Below are 20,614 nucleotides of genomic sequence, written 5' to 3' on the forward strand. Positions count from 1 at the left end.
GCGTGCTTGTGTGTACAGTCAACTTTCGTACAGTTGTAAACTGTTGTGGACCATTAGTATGACCGTGACGATGTGCCCGGTGTCTCTCTGAATAATTATTTGTAACAATTAATCACTTCCACCGAAACCAGGACTTTTGGATCGAGAGGACAAGCTGTGTATCGAAAAATTTGGGTTTAATATCAAATCTGTGGTTAAATTCGTCGGTCGGACGCGATCATGTTGAAGCACTGCACCCAGTACAAGAATTTGCAGAAGGCCAAGTCACTTCCTTCTTTGGCCCAACCTGAAGACTCCTTTACGTGGGAGGAAGGGGAAAGCTATGTAAGTAGTGTACTCTGTTTGTAAACAAAACACGCGATATGTCCAAGTGTGTTGTAGTTAGCTCAACGTGTTTAGTTCTTTAACCAGTTCAACTTAGTAGAAATATTACAGTAAAGTTTCTAAATTTGATAGACAGTTTCGAATATTTTGAAAACCTCAAAAATATATATGCTTATCCCCCTGTTAAAATAATTGTGTTTTTTATAATGGTTTCAAAAACACTAGTAAATGCCGTCCCCCAATTTTAGCACATCGCTTGATACAGTAGAGCATTGTACGGTTACCAGACGCCCCAGGCCACGGACTCGACTGGGTAATAAATCACCAACGTGGTTGTAGCGTAAGTTACGTCCGGAGCAACAGGTGTTTTATACTACACATAACCGGACTTCACTGACTGATCAGAATATCGCATGTTAAATCAGTCTCATTTGACTGTGTTTATTGTACGATCGAAGTAAACCAAACACAGTTACATCATTAAAACTCCACTCGCGGGGATTACGCTGAAATGTCATTCTTTGAATAGTTGGTCGTGATTTCTGACTCCGAGACGATTAAACGCGGTATTTTCTCACAGTTGCTGAGTGAAGTTGTCAGTAAAAGGTGTCCTTGAATCTCCAATCATATGGGACTGCCCTAAGTGAAAAGACGGCTTGTTATTCCAGTTTACTTGTCAAGAAAAGCACTTTAATTCTGTGTTTGACCACTCCGAGTCAGCGAAGCGATGAATACATCTGAATTGTGATCAAGAGGCGAATCGATCGACCCAAATGGTCTCCATTTGTAAATCTCTTTACGGAAAATATCACGAGTGTTTTTTCAGTCTTTACCGATAAGTCGCTGATTCCGGTATGACGTAATTGATAAACACTTTCACTAGTAGCACAAATATAAATACAGTACACAAAGCCGGGTGTACTAACACTTACTAACGGAAGTCTCCTTCGATCAATAGGGTCTATGGTTAAATACATTGTAGTAAAACGCTAACGAAATGACAACAGTTTCACGCCTGTGATTGTTCTTTGATTTCTTTCAATTTGCACCTGAGGCAGCAAGCAAATTAACACGACCCTGAGGTGACGTCAGAACTGAAAGTGCACAAACAACTACTAGTACTTCTCCCACCGAAGAAATCAAAACTTTCTAGAGATTTACTAGCTATGACGTAAAACGGGGTACAACCTTTGAAAGTAAATTGTTCTCACGGGATTTATGTATGTTTAGAATGGAAGGGCAGGTATAGGGTAAGGGAATTAAGCTTACTGACTAATCCTGCTTAATTAACGCCCCCTTTGTTCCAAATTATATTACTTGTGAAAAAATACATGTTTCAACATCTTCACAAGATGTTGGTGGATGTAAATACAACAGCAATTAAAACAATGCCAAGTACTAAAGAATCGAATGTGTGATTGTTCGTCTGTTGCTTTTGTTTTCGGGTCCTTAAATTTATTTAAATTCTGACGTGAGATTGTTGCTGTTAATAAACATGTTGAGACTAACAATGAATGCGCAACAGTACCATAATATCGTCGTAAACGCCGGTCAAGCGAGAGAAAAACATTAGTGTAGCTGGTGTAATTGAGAGCGTGTAGTATTGTTGTAGATCTAATTAAAACTTTAAAAAAATAACAAGTTCTAGTTTATCAAACTACTTATATGTACGTTAGACAAAACTTCAAATACCTGGTGTGAGTCTAGTAAGAAGGCTCATTACACCACTTACAGGCCTATATCATGTACTTTCATTATATAAGTTGGACAAGGTTTTGTTCAAATTACTTGTATAAAATAGTTCTGGCCCATTGATTTCCCATCTCCAAATACCATGACTTAGACCACTGGTGGTCAAATCTGAACAATAAATGTCATGGAAGAGCGCTATGTTTTCGATTTGGGTCGCTAGATTATTGCATCATGATCCGTCTTATTTCTCATGTATGAGGCATGATTATGTAGTCCAACCATGGAGACAAAGCTCACATTAGTATTCTACACCTTACTTATCAATAAACTCGGAGGTTTGGTAATATACAAGAAACAAAACACTGATTCAATTACGATCGTCCATCCATTTAACTGTAAAATAAAGTGGTTTTATTAACTACTCTTTTCTCTATAATATTGCATCCATGGTATGGGTGATGAGTGGTTTGTGTGTGTGGGGGGGGAGGGGGTATTATTTTCCAATCGTTTCATAAATTGTTGGTTTTCGTCGGTGACTTTATAGTACATGTACCTGCATACAATGATCTTCAACTAATTTCAGCGTATATAAACACCATATACCTCAAACTCAACATTTCAACTTCATTAGATATACAGTAAGCTTATCTAGGATTAACAATTTAATACATTTAATTTATTTTTTTGTTGTATATAAAATAAAAAGAAAAGTGGCGAGCCTTTGGTACTAAAGCTCGTAAGCTTAATATGTTAACAAATAAATATCTACTATATTATATAGCGACCTTCCCACAACTGGAGTAGAATGTATCATTGACCGCTGGCTTATTTGATTTCGAGGACGAACATACAATGTCATAACAGTCACCTTAGCTTTCACCTTGGCAAATTTTATAGTATTCAGGTGATATGATATTCTCCTTTCATTGATAAAACTTGATAATACTAATAACACTGAATCCGATATAGATATAAGTATATGTTGTTTATTCCGTTTTGGAATGCTCACTATCAAAATAGTCAAGAGAAGTCAATGTCAATAGACTTAGAGTTATTCGTTGACAGGGCTAGGTTGATATTAAGGTCGTTCCTATCACTATCAAATTGTTCATTAGGAAGGACTTACAAAGTGTCCTTCAGATGCACTTTTTGTTGTGAAAATAGTTTCTAGTCGATATCTGGGATACTTGGGAGACGAAAAGGTAAACACGCCGACGCGCGTATGGTATTTTTAGCGCCAATATTTCGACCTTAAACATTTCAAGACCACCCAAGAAACTTTTGTCACAAAGCTAAATTTGTGGACATTGCGTAGTATTTGTGATATTTTTGAGGGGTAAAAAATAAAGTCTTATCAAAGGAGAATGAAACAGTGGTCGTTGTTTCGGAAGTTATAGTTACATATCCCATTAAAGTTACACTAAGCGGCTGGATTTTATAATGTAACAGCCAATTGTTCAGTCTATTGACTTTGTAGCTAACGACCACAACAATTTTCGGATTGGTATAGTAGTGAAGATATTCAGATTCCGAGATGAATGAATGAATGAATGAATGAATGAATGAATGAATGAATGAATGAATGAATGAATGAATGAATGAGTGAATGGATGGATGGATGGATGGATGGATGAAGGAATGAATGAATGAATGAATGAATGGATGGGTGGGTGGATGGATGGATGGATGGATGGATGGATGGATGGATGGATGGATGGATGGATGAATGAATTTCACCAGATAATACCTTGACCAAATTACTTTTGCAAAGATATTCAGGGTAAACCTTAAAAACAAAGAAAGGTGTATAATATAACACACAAATATCACTTACACCATGTGGGATCTGTACTTTGTTTGTGTGTTATCTTTATGGTGTCTATCTCAACATGAAACCTTGTGATCAGGCTCACTGATCTTGATAGTTTATTTAATAGCTTTGACTAGGTTTGGGAATAGCACTGTAAAAACCTGGGAGTCTAACCCCAGTTTGATCACTAGCCCAATCCTAGCCTTTACCCCCCCCCCCACCGCTTTAATACAAATGTGTATTGTACACTGAGGCAGTCTAATGCACACCGACATAAATATTCATGCCGTTCCGCAGAACCCTGATTTTTGAAAAGGATAAAGAGAAGGACAAATTATAACAGAAACTGAACGATTTACCTCACGCATTGCTATCAGCCTGGAAGGATTATTGGAAGGTTTCGAAAATCTGACAGAACCGGAAATTTTGAAGGATGTTTTCTTTTATACATAGTACATTTTTAAATTTCTATTTTTGAATTGCCAAGGTCAGAGTAGAATAAAACTGTTCACAGTTGTAAACTTAATTAGTGTCCTTTTATGACATGGCAACGCTGTATCACCTACGATCTGATTTATCATGACTTACGAGAATGCGATTCTGATGAAAAGTTAAAATAGAAGAAGAAGGGGGTCATATGTAACTTGGTGATTTCCGACAGACATTGCCTCCGGCTTGGAAGGATCCGGATGTATTCAGTTCGGTCGTTCGATTTCGGAAATATCTGATGTTAAAAGGGTGACAATGACATTATCTCAGCTTGTTCTAGTTGCATCCGTTGTTAATCAGTTGTCTAAAATTGTATATGTCGCAATTCATGCCTTTTTCTAATTCCTGAATTGTATAATGTCGCAATTCATGCCTTTTTCTAATTCCTGAATCGAAAACATGACAACCCAGCGATATAACCTGTATGGTGCCCAAATCTTTCATGTATTTTTGGCAATTACGTGGTGCGCTGTCTAAAATCTAAATTATAACGTTGGTATAGAAGTTCAGTTAAAACACGACTGACTTGTTATCTTTACGTTTATCTTTATGGATTTAACGCTAAATGGGGATGATGTGGGGGATGATGAGGAGGATCTAGGAGGAGGAGGAGGAGGAGGTTGTAGTGGGTGGGGATGACATCTAACATCAATTTTTTAAAAGTACAGAAAATTAATCACGCTGGGTTTTTTTTCGGAGAAGTGTTCTGAATCGGTGGTTCGATCGGGAAATAACCACTGTCTCTTCAAATCTGTGATTTTGTATGTGAAAGGTTCGCGCTACCTAAAGTACTATGAACACTAAATTAGTAAATATCTACAAAGATTGCTTTATCAACAACCAAATACGAGATGCTTATTTCGACAAAGAGAATGCTGAGAATTAAAAGAAAATGCTGGAAGCTGAATGCAGCTTTGATGGGATTTCCATCATCGGAAACAAGGAATTGCATCTTAAAAAGCGCCAGAGGGGATAACAGATTAGTGCAGTCTCCTCAAAGCAACTCCATCTTGGACCACTATGTATAGAATGAGGAGCAAGGCAGTGTAATTGTATGAGACAACAGAAACCATTTATACAACAAATACCTCTATACTTAGGCTAATCATCCTCCTTGCAATGATTTATTCCATCCGATATTAAACAATTGTTTTATATGTAGTGATTTGTACGTAAATCATAGGGGTACTTTGACGGTCTGATCGATATGTTAAAGCAAATGACACGTGTAGTCAACTAATTTGTCTCCGGATTTCGTGTACTCTGCTTTAGCACATATGCTGTGTTCCTTTAATAAAACAAATGATGCGATATTTTGCAACTGCATATCCGACAAGACTATTGACTTGAAATGTTTCTAGTGAATAGCTTGACTCCATAAACCCAGTCACATCGTAATGGACCAACATCTCCATCGTAAATCACACGGCGTTGACCCAAGGAGGTACCATCTAAGAAATTAAACGAAATACTTCACTGCAATTACCTTATTGTAATACAGTCCACTACCTTGAGGTAAATTTAACAATGGGCCAACCGAGCTTGATCATGTAAAAACGAGAATTAATTATTTAATTATTTGACCTGTTACCCCTTTGCACAGCTGAATACCAACCAAACACCTTATAAAGCTAATGCACTCAGGCTAGGCGATGGCTCATCAGTTCATCAACTGCCCATATATATCATGTTGCTATTTCAGCATCAAGTAAGTTATAAACCAATGAGTTAAGAGGAAGTAGCCCAAAATCTTTATTTTTAAAATCAGTTTTTTTTGTTATGATTATAATATTAAACCAGTCAGTACTCTGCTAAGTGAAACTTGCTTCAACATTTCTAAGGTACTCGCAAGATTCCAAATGTTCAATAAGAAATTTATGATGCCATATTTAAAGTCAAGTTTACGTCCATGTATCGTTAATGTTGATGACTTGGAATTTGAGCAAACCAGCCAACAGATCTATTATATCGGTCAACCCATCAACCAACCAAACGACCCACAATTACAAACCAACCAACATGTCTATCTAATAGACAAACCTGTCAACCAACCAAAAGCCACATTACCAACTACCTGCAACCAACCAACCAACCAACCAACCAACCAACCAACCAACCACCTACTCATCAATCGATCATCTCATCAACTAACGCATTAGCCAACCAATTAACCCATCTATCGACCTATCCCCAACCCATTAACCAACCAACCAACCAACCAACCAACCAACCAACCAACCAACCAACCAACCAACCAACCATCAAATCTATTCAAATCAAACCTTCAAACAAACCTAACAAAAGCATATACTAATCCCTGTATAATACTTGCCAAGCATCGCATTACGAATGTCTTCCAATCTACAACCAAAGATCCAACCACTCATCTAATCAACCAACCAACCAACCAACCAACCAACCAACCAACCAACCAGCCAACCAATTCAATGTCTTACCTGTCAATTATTGTCGATCAATTGACAAACAAAAGAACCAAACCACAACAGAACCAACCAACCAACCAACCACCATACTACAGTGGGTCTGAACATCCACCCATGATCTTACATCAAACATGCATCCATTCATCAATCCACTCACTACGTTGTGAAATATGTACATACGTACGTACTACGTACTGACACGCAAACTGACGACTGGTGAACTACCAAATAAAATGGTTCACACGTGTTTAGCCACATGTATCACTACCATGTTACACTGTCGAGGGCAGTGAACTAACAAATCGATGGTTACAATGGGGATCGCACTCCCTACGCAACTACCCCTTTCCCTCATGGGAAGAGTGTGAATTTACTTATTTTGTATCAGATGTGACCAGACCATCTTGCGTCAATAGCACCCTGGATAAATTAATCTCTGTGGACATTGTGAAACCTGTAACATGGTAACGATACATGATATATATTGTCAACACATCAAGGTGTAGTGAATTGATTTATAAAGACTACTTATAGCCACAAGTGAATTGTATTTGTTGAAACTCAGTGGTCTGAGGTTGAAAGTAGACCTAATTTTCTCTTATCCACTGTACAGTTAAAAAGGAACGCCGGAAGTTTTATTGTGGTGTGGTTTGGGGACATAGAATAGAATCACCTTCCCTATTGTTCATCCAATGGAGTTTCAACGTCTAGGGCATTCATCATTCACCTTACTATATGCTATTCACGACCTGTAAATATCCGGTGGTGAATAATATGTTTAGTGTACGGGCTTTAATGTTACTTTCCCACCAATCCGCGTCTTGAAAGTGACACAAGTTAGGTAGATATTTCTTTTCCTAAAGTGAGTTTATTTTATTTTTAATCAAGTCAATTTTCAAGTTGTTTTCAAACTAGATTAACTGTTCTCAGACTAGTACAATTTAATTTCGATGCATGCCTTTTAATAACATTACGTCTTCTGGCATTTTTAGAAAAGTTGATTTCATAGTAGGGCTTTCCTAAGCATTTTTATACTACAATGTAATTAAAATTACGTCATCGAATCGTTTATAAGTTGCAATTGTATCTTAATACTAGGTTCAATTCAGTTATACCATGTCATGACGGCTAAGTATGCTCCAGTAACTTGAAGTAGAACTTGCGAGTACTTAAAATATGTAACATAAGTGACACCCCAACATGAATAATATCAGCCTGTGTCCCTCTAACATAGAATCCATCTCTAAAATAAAGATCTTAATCTTTTGCTGTTACTTTGTTCCAGAAAACTCCAACCTATTTACATTTAGAAACCAAGAAAGAAATTTGGGTGTCTTTGTACAATTTTTGCCAAAATAATGTCAAATGAAGTCATCTTAGAATCTAATATACCCGCCGAATATTGTGGCAAGGAGTGACGATTTTCATGAAAAGAAGACCTGGACCTCTACTTTTTTGCTATGGATAAGCTTTCACATGGCAGAGTTTGGATAGATTTGTAAGAACTTCAGTTTTCAAGAAATGTTGTCCCAAGGTGTTTTCTATCCTTGCAGAATGAATTTACAACGTATCAAACTGCTCACCAGAGAAACCTCGATCACAAGGAACTTGACTGGTGAGAGTTTGGCATCAATGTGACGATAAATGGCTCATAATTCACTTAATGATTGATGTGGTACTACCAGTACCATAGGGTAAATAAAAGTCAAACCATCGTTGAAAAACCATTTGCCTCTTTACGACACCAAAAGAGACATCGTCGTAAAACCGTATGCCTCTTTACAACACCAAAAGCGACATCGTCGTAAAAATCACACATTTTTTAACGGCACTTTTTCTACTCGACTTACCACCTAAATTTTAATCCTTATCCGAAATTGGGCTTTTAATTTTGCGTACACTGAATGTCACACTTCTGCCATTTCTCTATCAATTATCGCAACGTGTGTTTTAGTAAAGCCCCTAGATGCGCTGTTGACAAGTTGAGGAAACCTGTTATGATATCTACGAAATTTTGTAAATAATCATAATGATCAAAAAACGTCGTATACGGTTTCCCTGTACACACTTACGTATTTCAAAGAAGAAAAAACATATTTCTACAGCTTCACAAAATAGCATTTACAAACAATATGGACACACACGAGTACTACGTAACGTTTTAGAGGGGGTACAGAACTAAAATAGTCACGACACGTGGTCGATAATGTTCATAACAATTATACATTTTCATTTTATGTTTTTTTTATGTATACTGAATAAGGAAAACATTTCCATATCTTCATCACGTACAATAGCATTAATAAAAATGGGCCACACACTACGCAGCATTTTGACAGGGTTAGGCCAAACAATTTCCGAAAGTGGTCAACAAATCGTGTACGGTTTCATTACGTACTTTTTTTTGAGGATGAAAATTTACCAATGGAGAGTAAAAGTTTCTTTCTGGTACTACACATATTATGAAATTTGTTCCTTTATATTCACAACTCATGCATAATTATTGAGGAGAAGCAGAACCAACTTTATTTAGAAGGTGACAGTCAAATTCTTTAGTAATCCGATACGATCATCACAAAATAAGTCCCAACATTATTTTCGACTTTTTACTCCTGACTCTGAAGTTTAGGAAAGAGATCGCGATATAAATCCTGGTGATGGAGAATTGTGCAAACTCACCAAGACGTTGTGAAGTATTAATGATCATTCTTTTCTTTTTATTGATGACCGTTTCTGTAACTGTTAAAATGCTGCTCAGTACGTCGCCAATTTGTTTATCAATGCTATGATTATTTTGTGTGATAAATATTTTAAAAAAATATTGTTCTCCCCGAAAATGCTCATCCAGTTCGAATTACTGCAGGATATCAAAATTTACATTTCAGGTTTATTTATCGGACCAGTTGAAGAAAGCGTATCTTATATAGTTCTATAATCGAGTAGGGGTGGGGAGGGGGGGGGTAGTGTAATTGCCATACAACATGCAGAGGAGTGAAGATTTATTAGTTCAAATTACGACGTGGGCTACTAATTAACCAATGTGTTATGACGCTAGAGTATCATTACAAACCACGTAGTAAGAATGGATTTATATGTCTTCTTCACGATTGTAGTTTGGAAAGTCGGAGTATTTTACCACATGTGTCGTATTTGTGAAAAATACTTGAAGCCATGGCATGGACATGACTCGGAGTAACATAAACAAATTTAATTAAATTATCAGTTTCACGTAAAATCGCCTTATTAACGTGTGAATTGACCTTCCATAGTGATGTAAGTTCCAAAATATGTATATATTTGTCTTGTAAACTTGAAGGTGAACCAGCGAATTAAAAAAGCAAAAACAATTTTCCAATTATAAAGGTATGAATATGATTTTTATGATTTTCTGACAACAAGGACAAATCATATCGATTGTATACGACGGTTGCTAAGGTAGAGGATCCGCCGTGGACCAATTTTCCGGAAAACATAAGTTTCAAAAATCTCTTGACACTTTACTAGATGAAAGCTTGTTCCTGGCCCTTTTGAAATAATAAAAGAAATTTGGAGATTCGCCGTCTTTTTAAAAAGGCAATGAACAATATTGTATTCCCCTATACAGTTGCCATAGTAATCGGTGGCCATATTGGATTCTACAATGGTTTAATTTTCATGTCATTTTGATCTCTATTTGAAAACTTTGTACGGTTACCCACGATTTGTTCTTGATTCTAACTGAGAACGGAGTTGAATTTGACCTTTATGCCAGGTTTGGTTGGATGCGGTTAGTGCATGCCAGAGATATGAAGGTAAACACATAAACAACAAATATGGCCGCCATTCGGCCATATTTGATACGGTCGTAAAACAAAGTGGCGTGCCTATTGAACAAAGTAACAGAAAAGTTTACAATCTTTATTTTTTCCGAGGCGTATGCTACGTCAAGATAAAGAATATCACAACATGACATCATGAAGTAAATTAACTACTAATTAAAACAAACACAGTAACAAAATGTTAATTGCTAGATTTATTACTAATCTATAAAATCATTTCTTTTTTTTCAATTATTCTAGGGGTCAATTAGAGTACATGCCAGTGTTCTACGCAAGGAATGGGAATATAAAACGTTCAGCATTAGTAGTGAAACTAAAAGGTGAGAGAGAAAGAGTAAAGAGAGAAAGAGAGAGAGAGAGAGAGAGAGAGAGAGAGAGAGAGGGGGGGGAAGGGAGAGCGAGAGCGAGAGAGAGAGAGAGGGGGGGGGAGGGAGAGCGAGGGAGAGAGAGAGATATGAAGACTGTTAATGATAATCTATTAAAAAGCATCTCTTTTTTAGTGTAAGGTAGTAATTAGTTATCATACTATGTCAGTTCGAGTCGAAGACGAAATATTGTACGACTGAGTGAAGGAAAATATTGGGAATGATATAAAATGCACATACAGCATGATTTATGAAAAAATGGGAAGAGTAATGATGATTTTGAACATTTTTACTCCATATCGATCGCCGCAGAACGAATTGTCGTTGTCTATCAGGGTATAATAGATCGCATACTTTCTTGTTCGAATGCTTTCAAGTTGGCCTGCATGCATGTGGAAATAAATATTCATGAAAGTTTACTGCATCTAGTTTTCTCTATACATTACGATTTTGTAAACGACAATGACTTTAACCTACCCCCTCCCCAGGCTACAGGCAGGGTTGTTCTTCTGCTTTACAGTTCACCTTTTTATATCAATTATACTTTTATACTTTTTATATCAATTATACTTTTTAGCAAGAAACTTGTGAATTTAGTTCTGGAGAAGTACAGATTAGAAAGCCATGACCCAAATCTTTACTATATCACCATGGAAACAGCGATAGGCAGACAAGGTAAGAGACAATTTCTGTGAACCGTTTTCCTGTTTTAAACTTACTGCACTAAATTGTACATATCTGGCGTCTGGTCTAGCTGTGATGACTATGGTATTGGTCGTTGGAACACGGTGTACTAACCAGTAAACATGACAGTAAGGATATAAGATACATCGTGTGTATATGTTCACTGATATTGATAATATCAGTGACACTAGACGAGTCGGAAATTAAAATGTAAAAACAACATATTTAATTCCACTTCTTGTCCGTAGACGAATCATAGTACGAGTACTATACACGTAGCACCTGGTAATTAACATAAACCTTACCAGCAACCAATCATGATAATCCCAATCTTATCACAACACCGTAAACGACTGAATAATGTTCAAATTGCTAATCAAATTGAGTATGCCCCATATCGCATGCCAATCGTTTTTTTTACTTAAATTTACTAGACCTTACAACAACAACAACAACAACAACAACAACAACAATAACAACAACATATCCATAACACAAAGCTATATAATGGATACTCCTAAACCAGCGTGACCTTAGAGTTTCAATTTGGGGGCACGATGTTTTACATATCACACAACGTTATTGCTAAAAATTACACAAACAAAATACAGGCACTGATAGAGCACATGCACATGAAATGCTACATTTTATTTCACTGTGAACACAAATAAACAGTTTTGTGTTTGAATTCTCCTTGTTTCATCCTACAGTGGTGCACGTTGATTTGTGTTCACAGTGAGACAAGATGTATCGTTTTATATGCTTTTGCGCTATCGGTGTGTATATTTTGTTGTATGTAATTTGTAACAAAACACGTTGTATTAGATGTGAAAAACATCGCGCTTCCTACTTTAAATCCTATATTCACTCTGGTTTGGTTGTAATCAACACGATAACATTAAAATTCATCGTTCTTATGTCGTTTTATATGCAGATCACTCTTTATCTACATCTATAACGTTAGAAGACGACACTAAACCATTGTTACTTCAGATGTGTCAGCCAATAGATACTGTCAGGTAAGATTGGCCAGTCATATATGACAACGGATACATATGACGGATATAGTAGACTCACAATTGAAATTGTACAATATAGTCCGGATATTTAGAGTGGATGTAATTATACATGGTCACTTGACCTTGATTAGGACATAGACCCACCACGAGGCTCTATGTTTACAGGAAAAATGTATTATTAAACAATAGACCCTCCACCAACTACGGTAAACATCGAAGGGTATCTGAATGTTTACAGTACGATATTCTATGGTATACATTAGACTAATTAGCCATTTCCTGGTGGACGGTATATGATTGAACAGATATAATTTACGATTAAAACATACCTACTACCTACCTACCTACCTACCTACCTACATACATACATACATACATACATACATACATACATACACACGAACACATACATACATACATACATACATACATACATACATACATACATACATACATACATACATACATACATACACACGAACACATACATACATACATACATACATACATAAATACATACATACATACATACATACATACATACATACATACATACATACATACACAAACACACACGAACACACACACACACATACATACGTACGTACGTACATACATACATACATACATACATACATACATACATACATACATACATACATACATACATCCATACATCCATCCATCCATCCATCCATACATACATACATACATACATACATACATACATAAATTATTATAATGAGATTATGTATGTATTTGGTATCTTTTCAGGTTTTCACTGAAGATAAAGAAAGGAGTCTTTATTAAAGTCCATGGCGAAGTACTCAATCCTGAGGTCAGTGTAACCATTTTGTAGAAATCACGTTATGCCAAAAAAAGTAAAACAAGTACTGTGATTATATTGAAAATTCTGAGATTTGGACAGAAAAAATCTGAAAATCTGTATGTTTGTGAACAGGAACACTAAGATATTTTGTGATAAATACATATTTTGATTGACAGTTTTCATATTAATACATCTGTTGAAATTACTTTTTGCAGGCACCTTACAAGACCCTATTTGTTTCTGAGAAAACCTCAAGTAAGGACATTGTTAGAATGACTTTACTGAAATATAAGTGCAAAGATGACCCAGCTGATTTCCAACTCTGTGAATATACACCTGACAATGATTGTAAGTAGTTGTTAACTTGACTTTTTCCTAGTTAGGTATTAAAATATAATATATGTATCTATATAATGTACTAATATAGTTGCTAAATAGATATGGAGTAAGATATATCTATTATACAAGTATGTTGATGGTGCAAATCTGATAATCTGATAGGAAACTTGGGAAATTGCCATTTTGAAAAAAAAAAACCGTGCATAATGTACAATGGAATATATGATAAACTATTATGAATTCCTGTTGTGAACAATTTAGTCATGGTTACCCTGACCATGGTGTTATGATAACTACAGATAACCCCATAGTCCTTGGCGTCTGAGCATGCTCAGTACAGTTTTCATTACATGTTCCCTATTGGCCTAGACGCAATAATTTCCATGCAAATCTAGTGATAAAGAACAGTTGGCAACAACAAGAATAAAAAAACCCACATAAAATAGTAAGTTTTCGGGTAAATCTACTACTATACCTTCATTTTATGTACATTCTAAACTACAGCTTGTTTCTCCATTTTTACAAAGTTTAATTGGAAAGATCATTAAACTGGTAGGTTGCAGCAATAAGCCTTCCCCGAGTTGATACACACCTTGTCTTTTGAATTATATCAACTAGTCAACTAGTTAAATCCCTAGAGTATACCATCTCTTAGGTGATAGATATGATATAAATGCAACGTCGGGCAAAATATGATATAACATCATATACATAAATGGCATGACATCAAATGATATATATATATATATATATATATATATATATATATATATATATATATATATATATATATATATATATATATATATATATATATATATATATATATATATGATAGAATAGAAGAGAATGGGTAGAATAGAATAGAATGGAATAGAAACGAAAATGATTTGTTAAACTGACCATAATGTAATATAATCTATGTAAAGTAAAATTGAAAAAAAAAGAATAATAGATACGAGATTAATTCAAGGTCCAGCGTGGGCGAATACATTATGATTGACGTACTTATCCACGTGGAGATGTTAGTGGGTTTCTCTCACGTGCAGACATGTTTTATAACATGCCCTGTACACATCACAATACAGCAGACTTAACCAACCTCTCTCTTACTTTGCACACAGTTGTATCTCTACCATTCAGAGACGATCATCTCCCTGTAAGCCAGTCCCATAAGCAAGCCATGAAATGCAATAATTTCCGACTCCGGAAACGCGACATGATGTCGAAGAGCCTAGAAGACGAGGTTTGTACATTTCTCTTTTTATTTGTAATATTATTTATTCAACATTGGTTGTCCTTTTTTAATTCGTTCGCATCACATTGTCAAGTTTTACACATAAAGATGATCGTACATGGAACTGATATACAATCATGAATTACTTTGTGTCAGTTTCCACCCATGGTGTCAAGTATATTTCAGAAATCAGACGCATGTAGCAAAATAGATTTACTTTCCAGGACAACTTTGGAGAAGTCATTCCGCTTTATCTGTTAGTAAATGATTCGCCGGTGTGCCAATAACTCGTTAGTTAGTAGCCCACGTCGCAATTCGAACTGTGTTGTATAATCATACAACTTTGTCATGAGATGTAAACTATACGATGATCTCAAAAATGATTTTGTTTGAATTCATTAACGAAGAGATTGATTCTTTTGTAAATTTAAGTTCTGGTCAGAGTTTTATATTCATTGTAAATAATTGTATTCGACGACTAGCAAAATTTATTAAAAGTGTCTTCATGCACTATCACCATAGCTGGTTCGCTCGAATCTTTGTTTAGTTTCTCTGTGGTCTGCGACAGAATTTTATTGCCCTTTCAACCTGGAACGTACCATTTGATAAGGGAGCAGGCGTGACTAAACAGTACTTATGCTATCAGTACATTTATGCCTAATTAATTTGACTATGCGTTATCTACTTAAATGATATCTTTACTAGACAACTGACACTTTAAAACAACTATGTACAATGAAAGTCTATCAAGCGAAAGTAATATGGGATTGGTTCGCTTATTTCCAGGCAAATTTTGCTAAACAAACCGACAAGTTGCACCTCGCCATGGTCAAGATGCAACATCGACAATGGATACGACGATGCGTATCTGAATCCTCAGCACCGAAAGGGAAAGAATGTGGGGAAAAGGCAGTTGAGAATACACCCAAAGAAAACCATAAAATCCAAGAAGCTATCAAGAATAATGAACAGGTCACTGCCGAAATAGCCCGACGACGTTTCCGGGAGGAGAAGAACAAGAAACAGACATGGTATGTATTTATTTCAAATCAACCATCAAGCTCAGAGTTTGTTTTCATTCAAGTTAAATATTTCTGATAAGCAAAATGAAAGAATTTCAACTCATAAATTGTTCACAATTGTTATCTGAATTAATTTCTTGCTAATATTACATCTGACTTGACCCCCCCCCCCCCCACACACACACACTTTTGACATCGTGGAGGGAGGCTAAGTGTGCCATATGAAAATTTGTTATATTCGAAACAGCTCAATTTTTCGGAGACGTGGTAAGTTTTGCATTGCAAGTTCGGGCACCATTTGTAGGTATAATTTTACAAACTTTCCTATCATTTTTATTCCCAGTGTTGTAGCACCAAGCAATAAACCGTTTGTCCTTGGGCCGTCAAGAGTTGGACGTGAAACAAACAATAACCTAATGCCAGCATCACCGTTTGCATCTCTAAATCGTACACAGACTGGTAACTCAAAAAAGACAGAGAGAAGTTCGATGTATGTCATAGGATCCCCACCGACGGACGACGTGTATTCATATCCGACATTCTCGAGGGATGACCATCCTCAGCTGTACGTCGATATCATCAGAGACGTTAGCGATATCATGAGAGAAAAACTTATAACAAGTGGAACCACGCCAACAGAGGAGGTCGGAAAATTTAGAATCCATCGGCACGAAAAATGTGATGGACAACCACAGAGACAACAATGTAACACGGTATCAAATGTTAACAGGCAGGACACACTTCCACGAACAGAGACAGTAGTGGCAAATCGCCATCCATCTGATTCCGAACAAGTCAGACACGACACGACCCAAGGAGGAGATATAAGAAACATCAGAGCAACGGCCAACGACACTCGAGCATCGCAAACGCCGAGACCAGTACATGGGTTAGACGCTCCAAAAACACCACCTCGGCTAACCAGACAACAGCAAGTACATAAACGACAGACACCAGTTTCACGAGCGATAGCAAAATCGTACTATACCAACCGACATTCGATGATAGACTTCAGCGGGTACAAGAGCACACCAATGGATGTCAACCAAGAAAACTTAGAAACATTGCATGGCTACACGATTCTAAACGTAGTAGTCATTAAAAGGTACCAGAGTGGGATTTTTCAACCATGGGGACTTCGCCTCACGGAATCATCAGTAACCTCACCACGGCAGGGAAGTTTAAGCATCCCGAGCAGTAAATGTCCGAGTCTTTCCGAATCATCGTCAGTGGAATCGGAGTCTGAAAATGACAGTCCCGATCCAGCGGCCTTCACCTGCGTAGCTGATCTAGGAAGAAGTATTAACACTCAACAAAGTGGTCTACAAATTGGGGATCTAATATTACAGGTAAATAAGTCTTATTTCGATTACAGTGATTCTACCCAGCTTGTATGAGAGAAATAAGTTCAACTTGTACAAAAACTGGATACTGTCTAATTTCATTTTATTTCAAACCAATGACGTGATTTTCAGTGCATTTTTTGACCAAGAATAACATTTCCATATCTAAACTACACATGATGACATTGTTCACATTATCTTGCATTGGTTAATTCACCGTACAGACAACCCAAGAAAAATCCCAACCAACTGCTGAACCTATTTACCAAGTACATTCTGAGTTACGATTTCTTTTTTGCAAAATTGACAATTTTGTATCTAATATGGTGTTAAGGGTTATAATTTTTATATTTACATTATAAAGTTGTCTCGATATTTTAAAGTTATACAAAAACCCGAAAATTGTCATTTCCCATTATTTATAGTTTTCTAGACCTGTCAAAGCGATGGTAATATTAATACACACATATTACAATTTCCCAACCAGGTTAATGATATTTCGGTTACACATCTACGACCACGAGATGTTGAACAGCTCATTCAATCATATCAGAAGTCCGTCGATTTGAAGATGTTAATCGCCAGGAAAACATCATCACTTCAATCATCAGGGGTAAGTTTGGATTAAGATTAAAATCAAGGTGAAAAACAATGGTCTGACAAAGTTTTAGAGGTAGTTGACTCAGAACAAAATAATTATCCATGAAATCCAGTGATAAGATAACACTAACATGAAAACCTGAGATTGAATCCCTGGCATCTGAGTAACAAATGACAATGTTTTCCTATGAGACGAATAACCATCCGTAGGCAAGATGTAGATTTCAATGTGTGATTTTTATGGAATGCCTTACCTCGTCATATGGCTTTGTTTGTGCTGTATTTTAACCAAACTGTTTTATTTTTCCCCACAGCATCCAACTACTGTGGTGACACTAGACAAGGATCTCAATGCGACCGTACGACTTCGCGAGACACGATCACAATTATACAGAGCTCGGAAGGAGTTAAATGAAAAGGACAGAAAAATTAACGTATTGCAACAAGAATTAAAACGACAGAGCTGTTTTGCTTCTTTACCTTCAGATAATTATTAATAGGGAGAGGAAACCTTCACTCCTTGAACTGAGTACCGAGTATGCATATGATATATGCATAGTGCCTCAGATACATCATGTAATTTGTATCTCAATCTAATTAGTAAACTTCTGTCATATTTGTGGTTTTCTTGTATGCCAGTCTGTCAGCCAGTAATTTATTCACTATGGTGGTACTAGTAGAGTTTATAATCAAACTAACATCAATCAGTCAGATTGTCAGATTCATACATTTTAACTCACTAACTCACTCTGCTAGTTAGTCACATAAGCAACAATTATGTTTGTCAATCAGTCAATCGATTAGTCAGAGTGTCACTCAGCAAGCCTGTCAGATTTAATTGTCTGATTAATTCAATCTTTTTACTCACGAACTCTATCTTTAGACCACAAGAGGGCGGGCTTTGATATACACTCCTTATGCAAGAGCGGAAGGATGAAGCCCACTAAGATTTCAAATTTATGTTAAATACTACAATGCACTAAAGTGACACACCCTCAGTTCATAAGCTTTATTACTTGCAATGTGTAAAATGTGGTATTCAGACTTTGGTGATTATTGAGTTCATTGTTACCCCAAAATATATCATTTTGTCATTTTTATACTCTCTCGAAGTTGTTTCAAATTGTTGGACATGTCTCTTCATGTCAGTAATTTCAGAAAACTACAGTGTATTTCAATTTCAATGAAAAATAGTTACAAAACTACACACGTTTGGCCAAAAAAGAGAAAGAATTGTTTCTGGTCAGTGCGCGCATCACTTAAATACCCACGCGTTGGTTTTTTGTTCGTGTTTGTCCAGCAAACACCCACTCTGCCGATCCGGGGGGGGGGGGGACCAAAAATAAACCTCCCCGGCGACTTCAGTGAATACAAGTGCAGAGCCAATCATGAACAAAAGCAAGCAAATGACATCTGCCCCACATACACACTTGCTCTAAAGTACTAAATAAAATGAACAGGAACTGTCAGAAATAGTAGATTGAGTGACAGGTTTGTTGAGAATTAAAAAAAATAAAAAATTCGTGTCGTCACACCACTTTAGACAAAATGTCTTGACCAGAAACAATTCTTTTTCCTTACGGACTACACCCTATAAAGTTATATGATGTATACAGTAGTGTTTATTTCTAGTTCTATTTATTTAAGTTGTAATCGTTTATTAAACTTGGGTGTCAAAAGATTTATCATAGATGAGATTTAGTAAAGTTCTATGTTTATTTTAAACCTTTGAATTCGTACTTTTTAAAACTTTTAATCATGGTGTGTTTTCAAGTCGTGCCAAATGACAAAGTTGTATGTCTTTCAGAAAGGGTTTATGTATGGTTATGTGCAATATGTGGATACACAATAAAATGTTTATGTTAAACGGCTTTGTTCTCGACCCTTTTTGCATGTTAGTGCGCCGTGCAATTGTTTACATATTAAAAGATAACGGCACTTCAGGAAACAAAGGTATTTTGCAATCATAAACTCTGGGTTCTGAGAGTTATTTCATCATTTCATATCACATAATTTCGCTCAGTTGCGAAGAAACACCAATCAAATTGAAAATCTTTTTCACCTTTGTTGTTGGCAATGCCTTATTTCCTTGAGTGGCGTGCCTCTTTAAGCTGCTTTCACACAAAACTACACGGGGGGGGGGGGTACCAAGACCCCTTATATTCCAAGTACCCTGAGCATCCCCCCCCCTCACTGACTCGGACTATCCTGCCCCTACATATTACAAGTAGTTCCGCCCCGACACGTCGCGGGTGCAAACAACGAAGAAACAATTTCATATGCCATACACTCCTATCACTTTCAAGAAAAAAAACCCATGATATTTGGGCCTGCCACACATTCGAACCAAGCTCCAAAATCAAGGTTTCTTGAGAAAAACGTGATATTTGGGCTTGCCACAACAAGGTTTTTCAGAAAGAAAACAAATGACGATTTTTGGCCTTACACATGCAATTGAGAGAGAGAGAGAGAGAGAGAGAGAGAGAGAGAGAGAGAGAGAGAGAGAGAGAGAGAGAGAGAGAGAGAGAGAGAGAGAGAGAGAGAGAGAGAGAGAGAGAGAGAGAGAGAGAGAGAGAGAGAGAGAGAGAGAGAGAGAGAG

General features: G+C 36.5%; 1 protein-coding gene across 1 annotated transcript; it reads left to right on the forward strand.

Moving 5' to 3' along the window:
* The first annotated feature begins 5 nt into the window (after positions 1-5).
* Positions 6-19,872, forward strand: LOC144450765 (uncharacterized). Its single transcript, XM_078141476.1, has 11 exons — positions 6-324; positions 10,818-10,897; positions 11,520-11,617; positions 12,561-12,645; positions 13,420-13,483; positions 13,690-13,822; positions 14,938-15,059; positions 15,837-16,081; positions 16,416-17,421; positions 17,903-18,028; positions 18,330-19,872. The coding sequence occupies exons 1-11, from the start codon at positions 220-222 to the stop codon at positions 18,510-18,512; spliced, it is 2,247 nt and encodes a 748-aa protein (XP_077997602.1). The 5' UTR covers positions 6-219; the 3' UTR covers positions 18,513-19,872.
* Positions 19,873-20,614: the final 742 nt, after the last annotated feature.

The sequence above is a fragment of the Glandiceps talaboti genome, chromosome 20 (assembly GCF_964340395.1).
Source record: "Glandiceps talaboti chromosome 20, keGlaTala1.1, whole genome shotgun sequence".
In the NCBI taxonomy this organism is placed as follows: domain Eukaryota; kingdom Metazoa; phylum Hemichordata; class Enteropneusta; family Spengelidae; genus Glandiceps; species Glandiceps talaboti.

Excerpts from the sequence above, each read along its gene's own strand:
- LOC144450765 (XM_078141476.1), top strand. The coding sequence starts at position 220 with ATGTTGAAGCACTGCACCCAGTACAAGAATTTGCAGAAGGCCAAGTCA. Across the intron at positions 13,823-14,937 it reads ATATACACCTGACAATGATT|TTGTATCTCTACCATTCAGA; the intron begins GTAAGTAGTTGT and ends CTTTGCACACAG. Across the intron at positions 17,422-17,902 it reads TTGGGGATCTAATATTACAG|GTTAATGATATTTCGGTTAC; the intron begins GTAAATAAGTCT and ends TTTCCCAACCAG.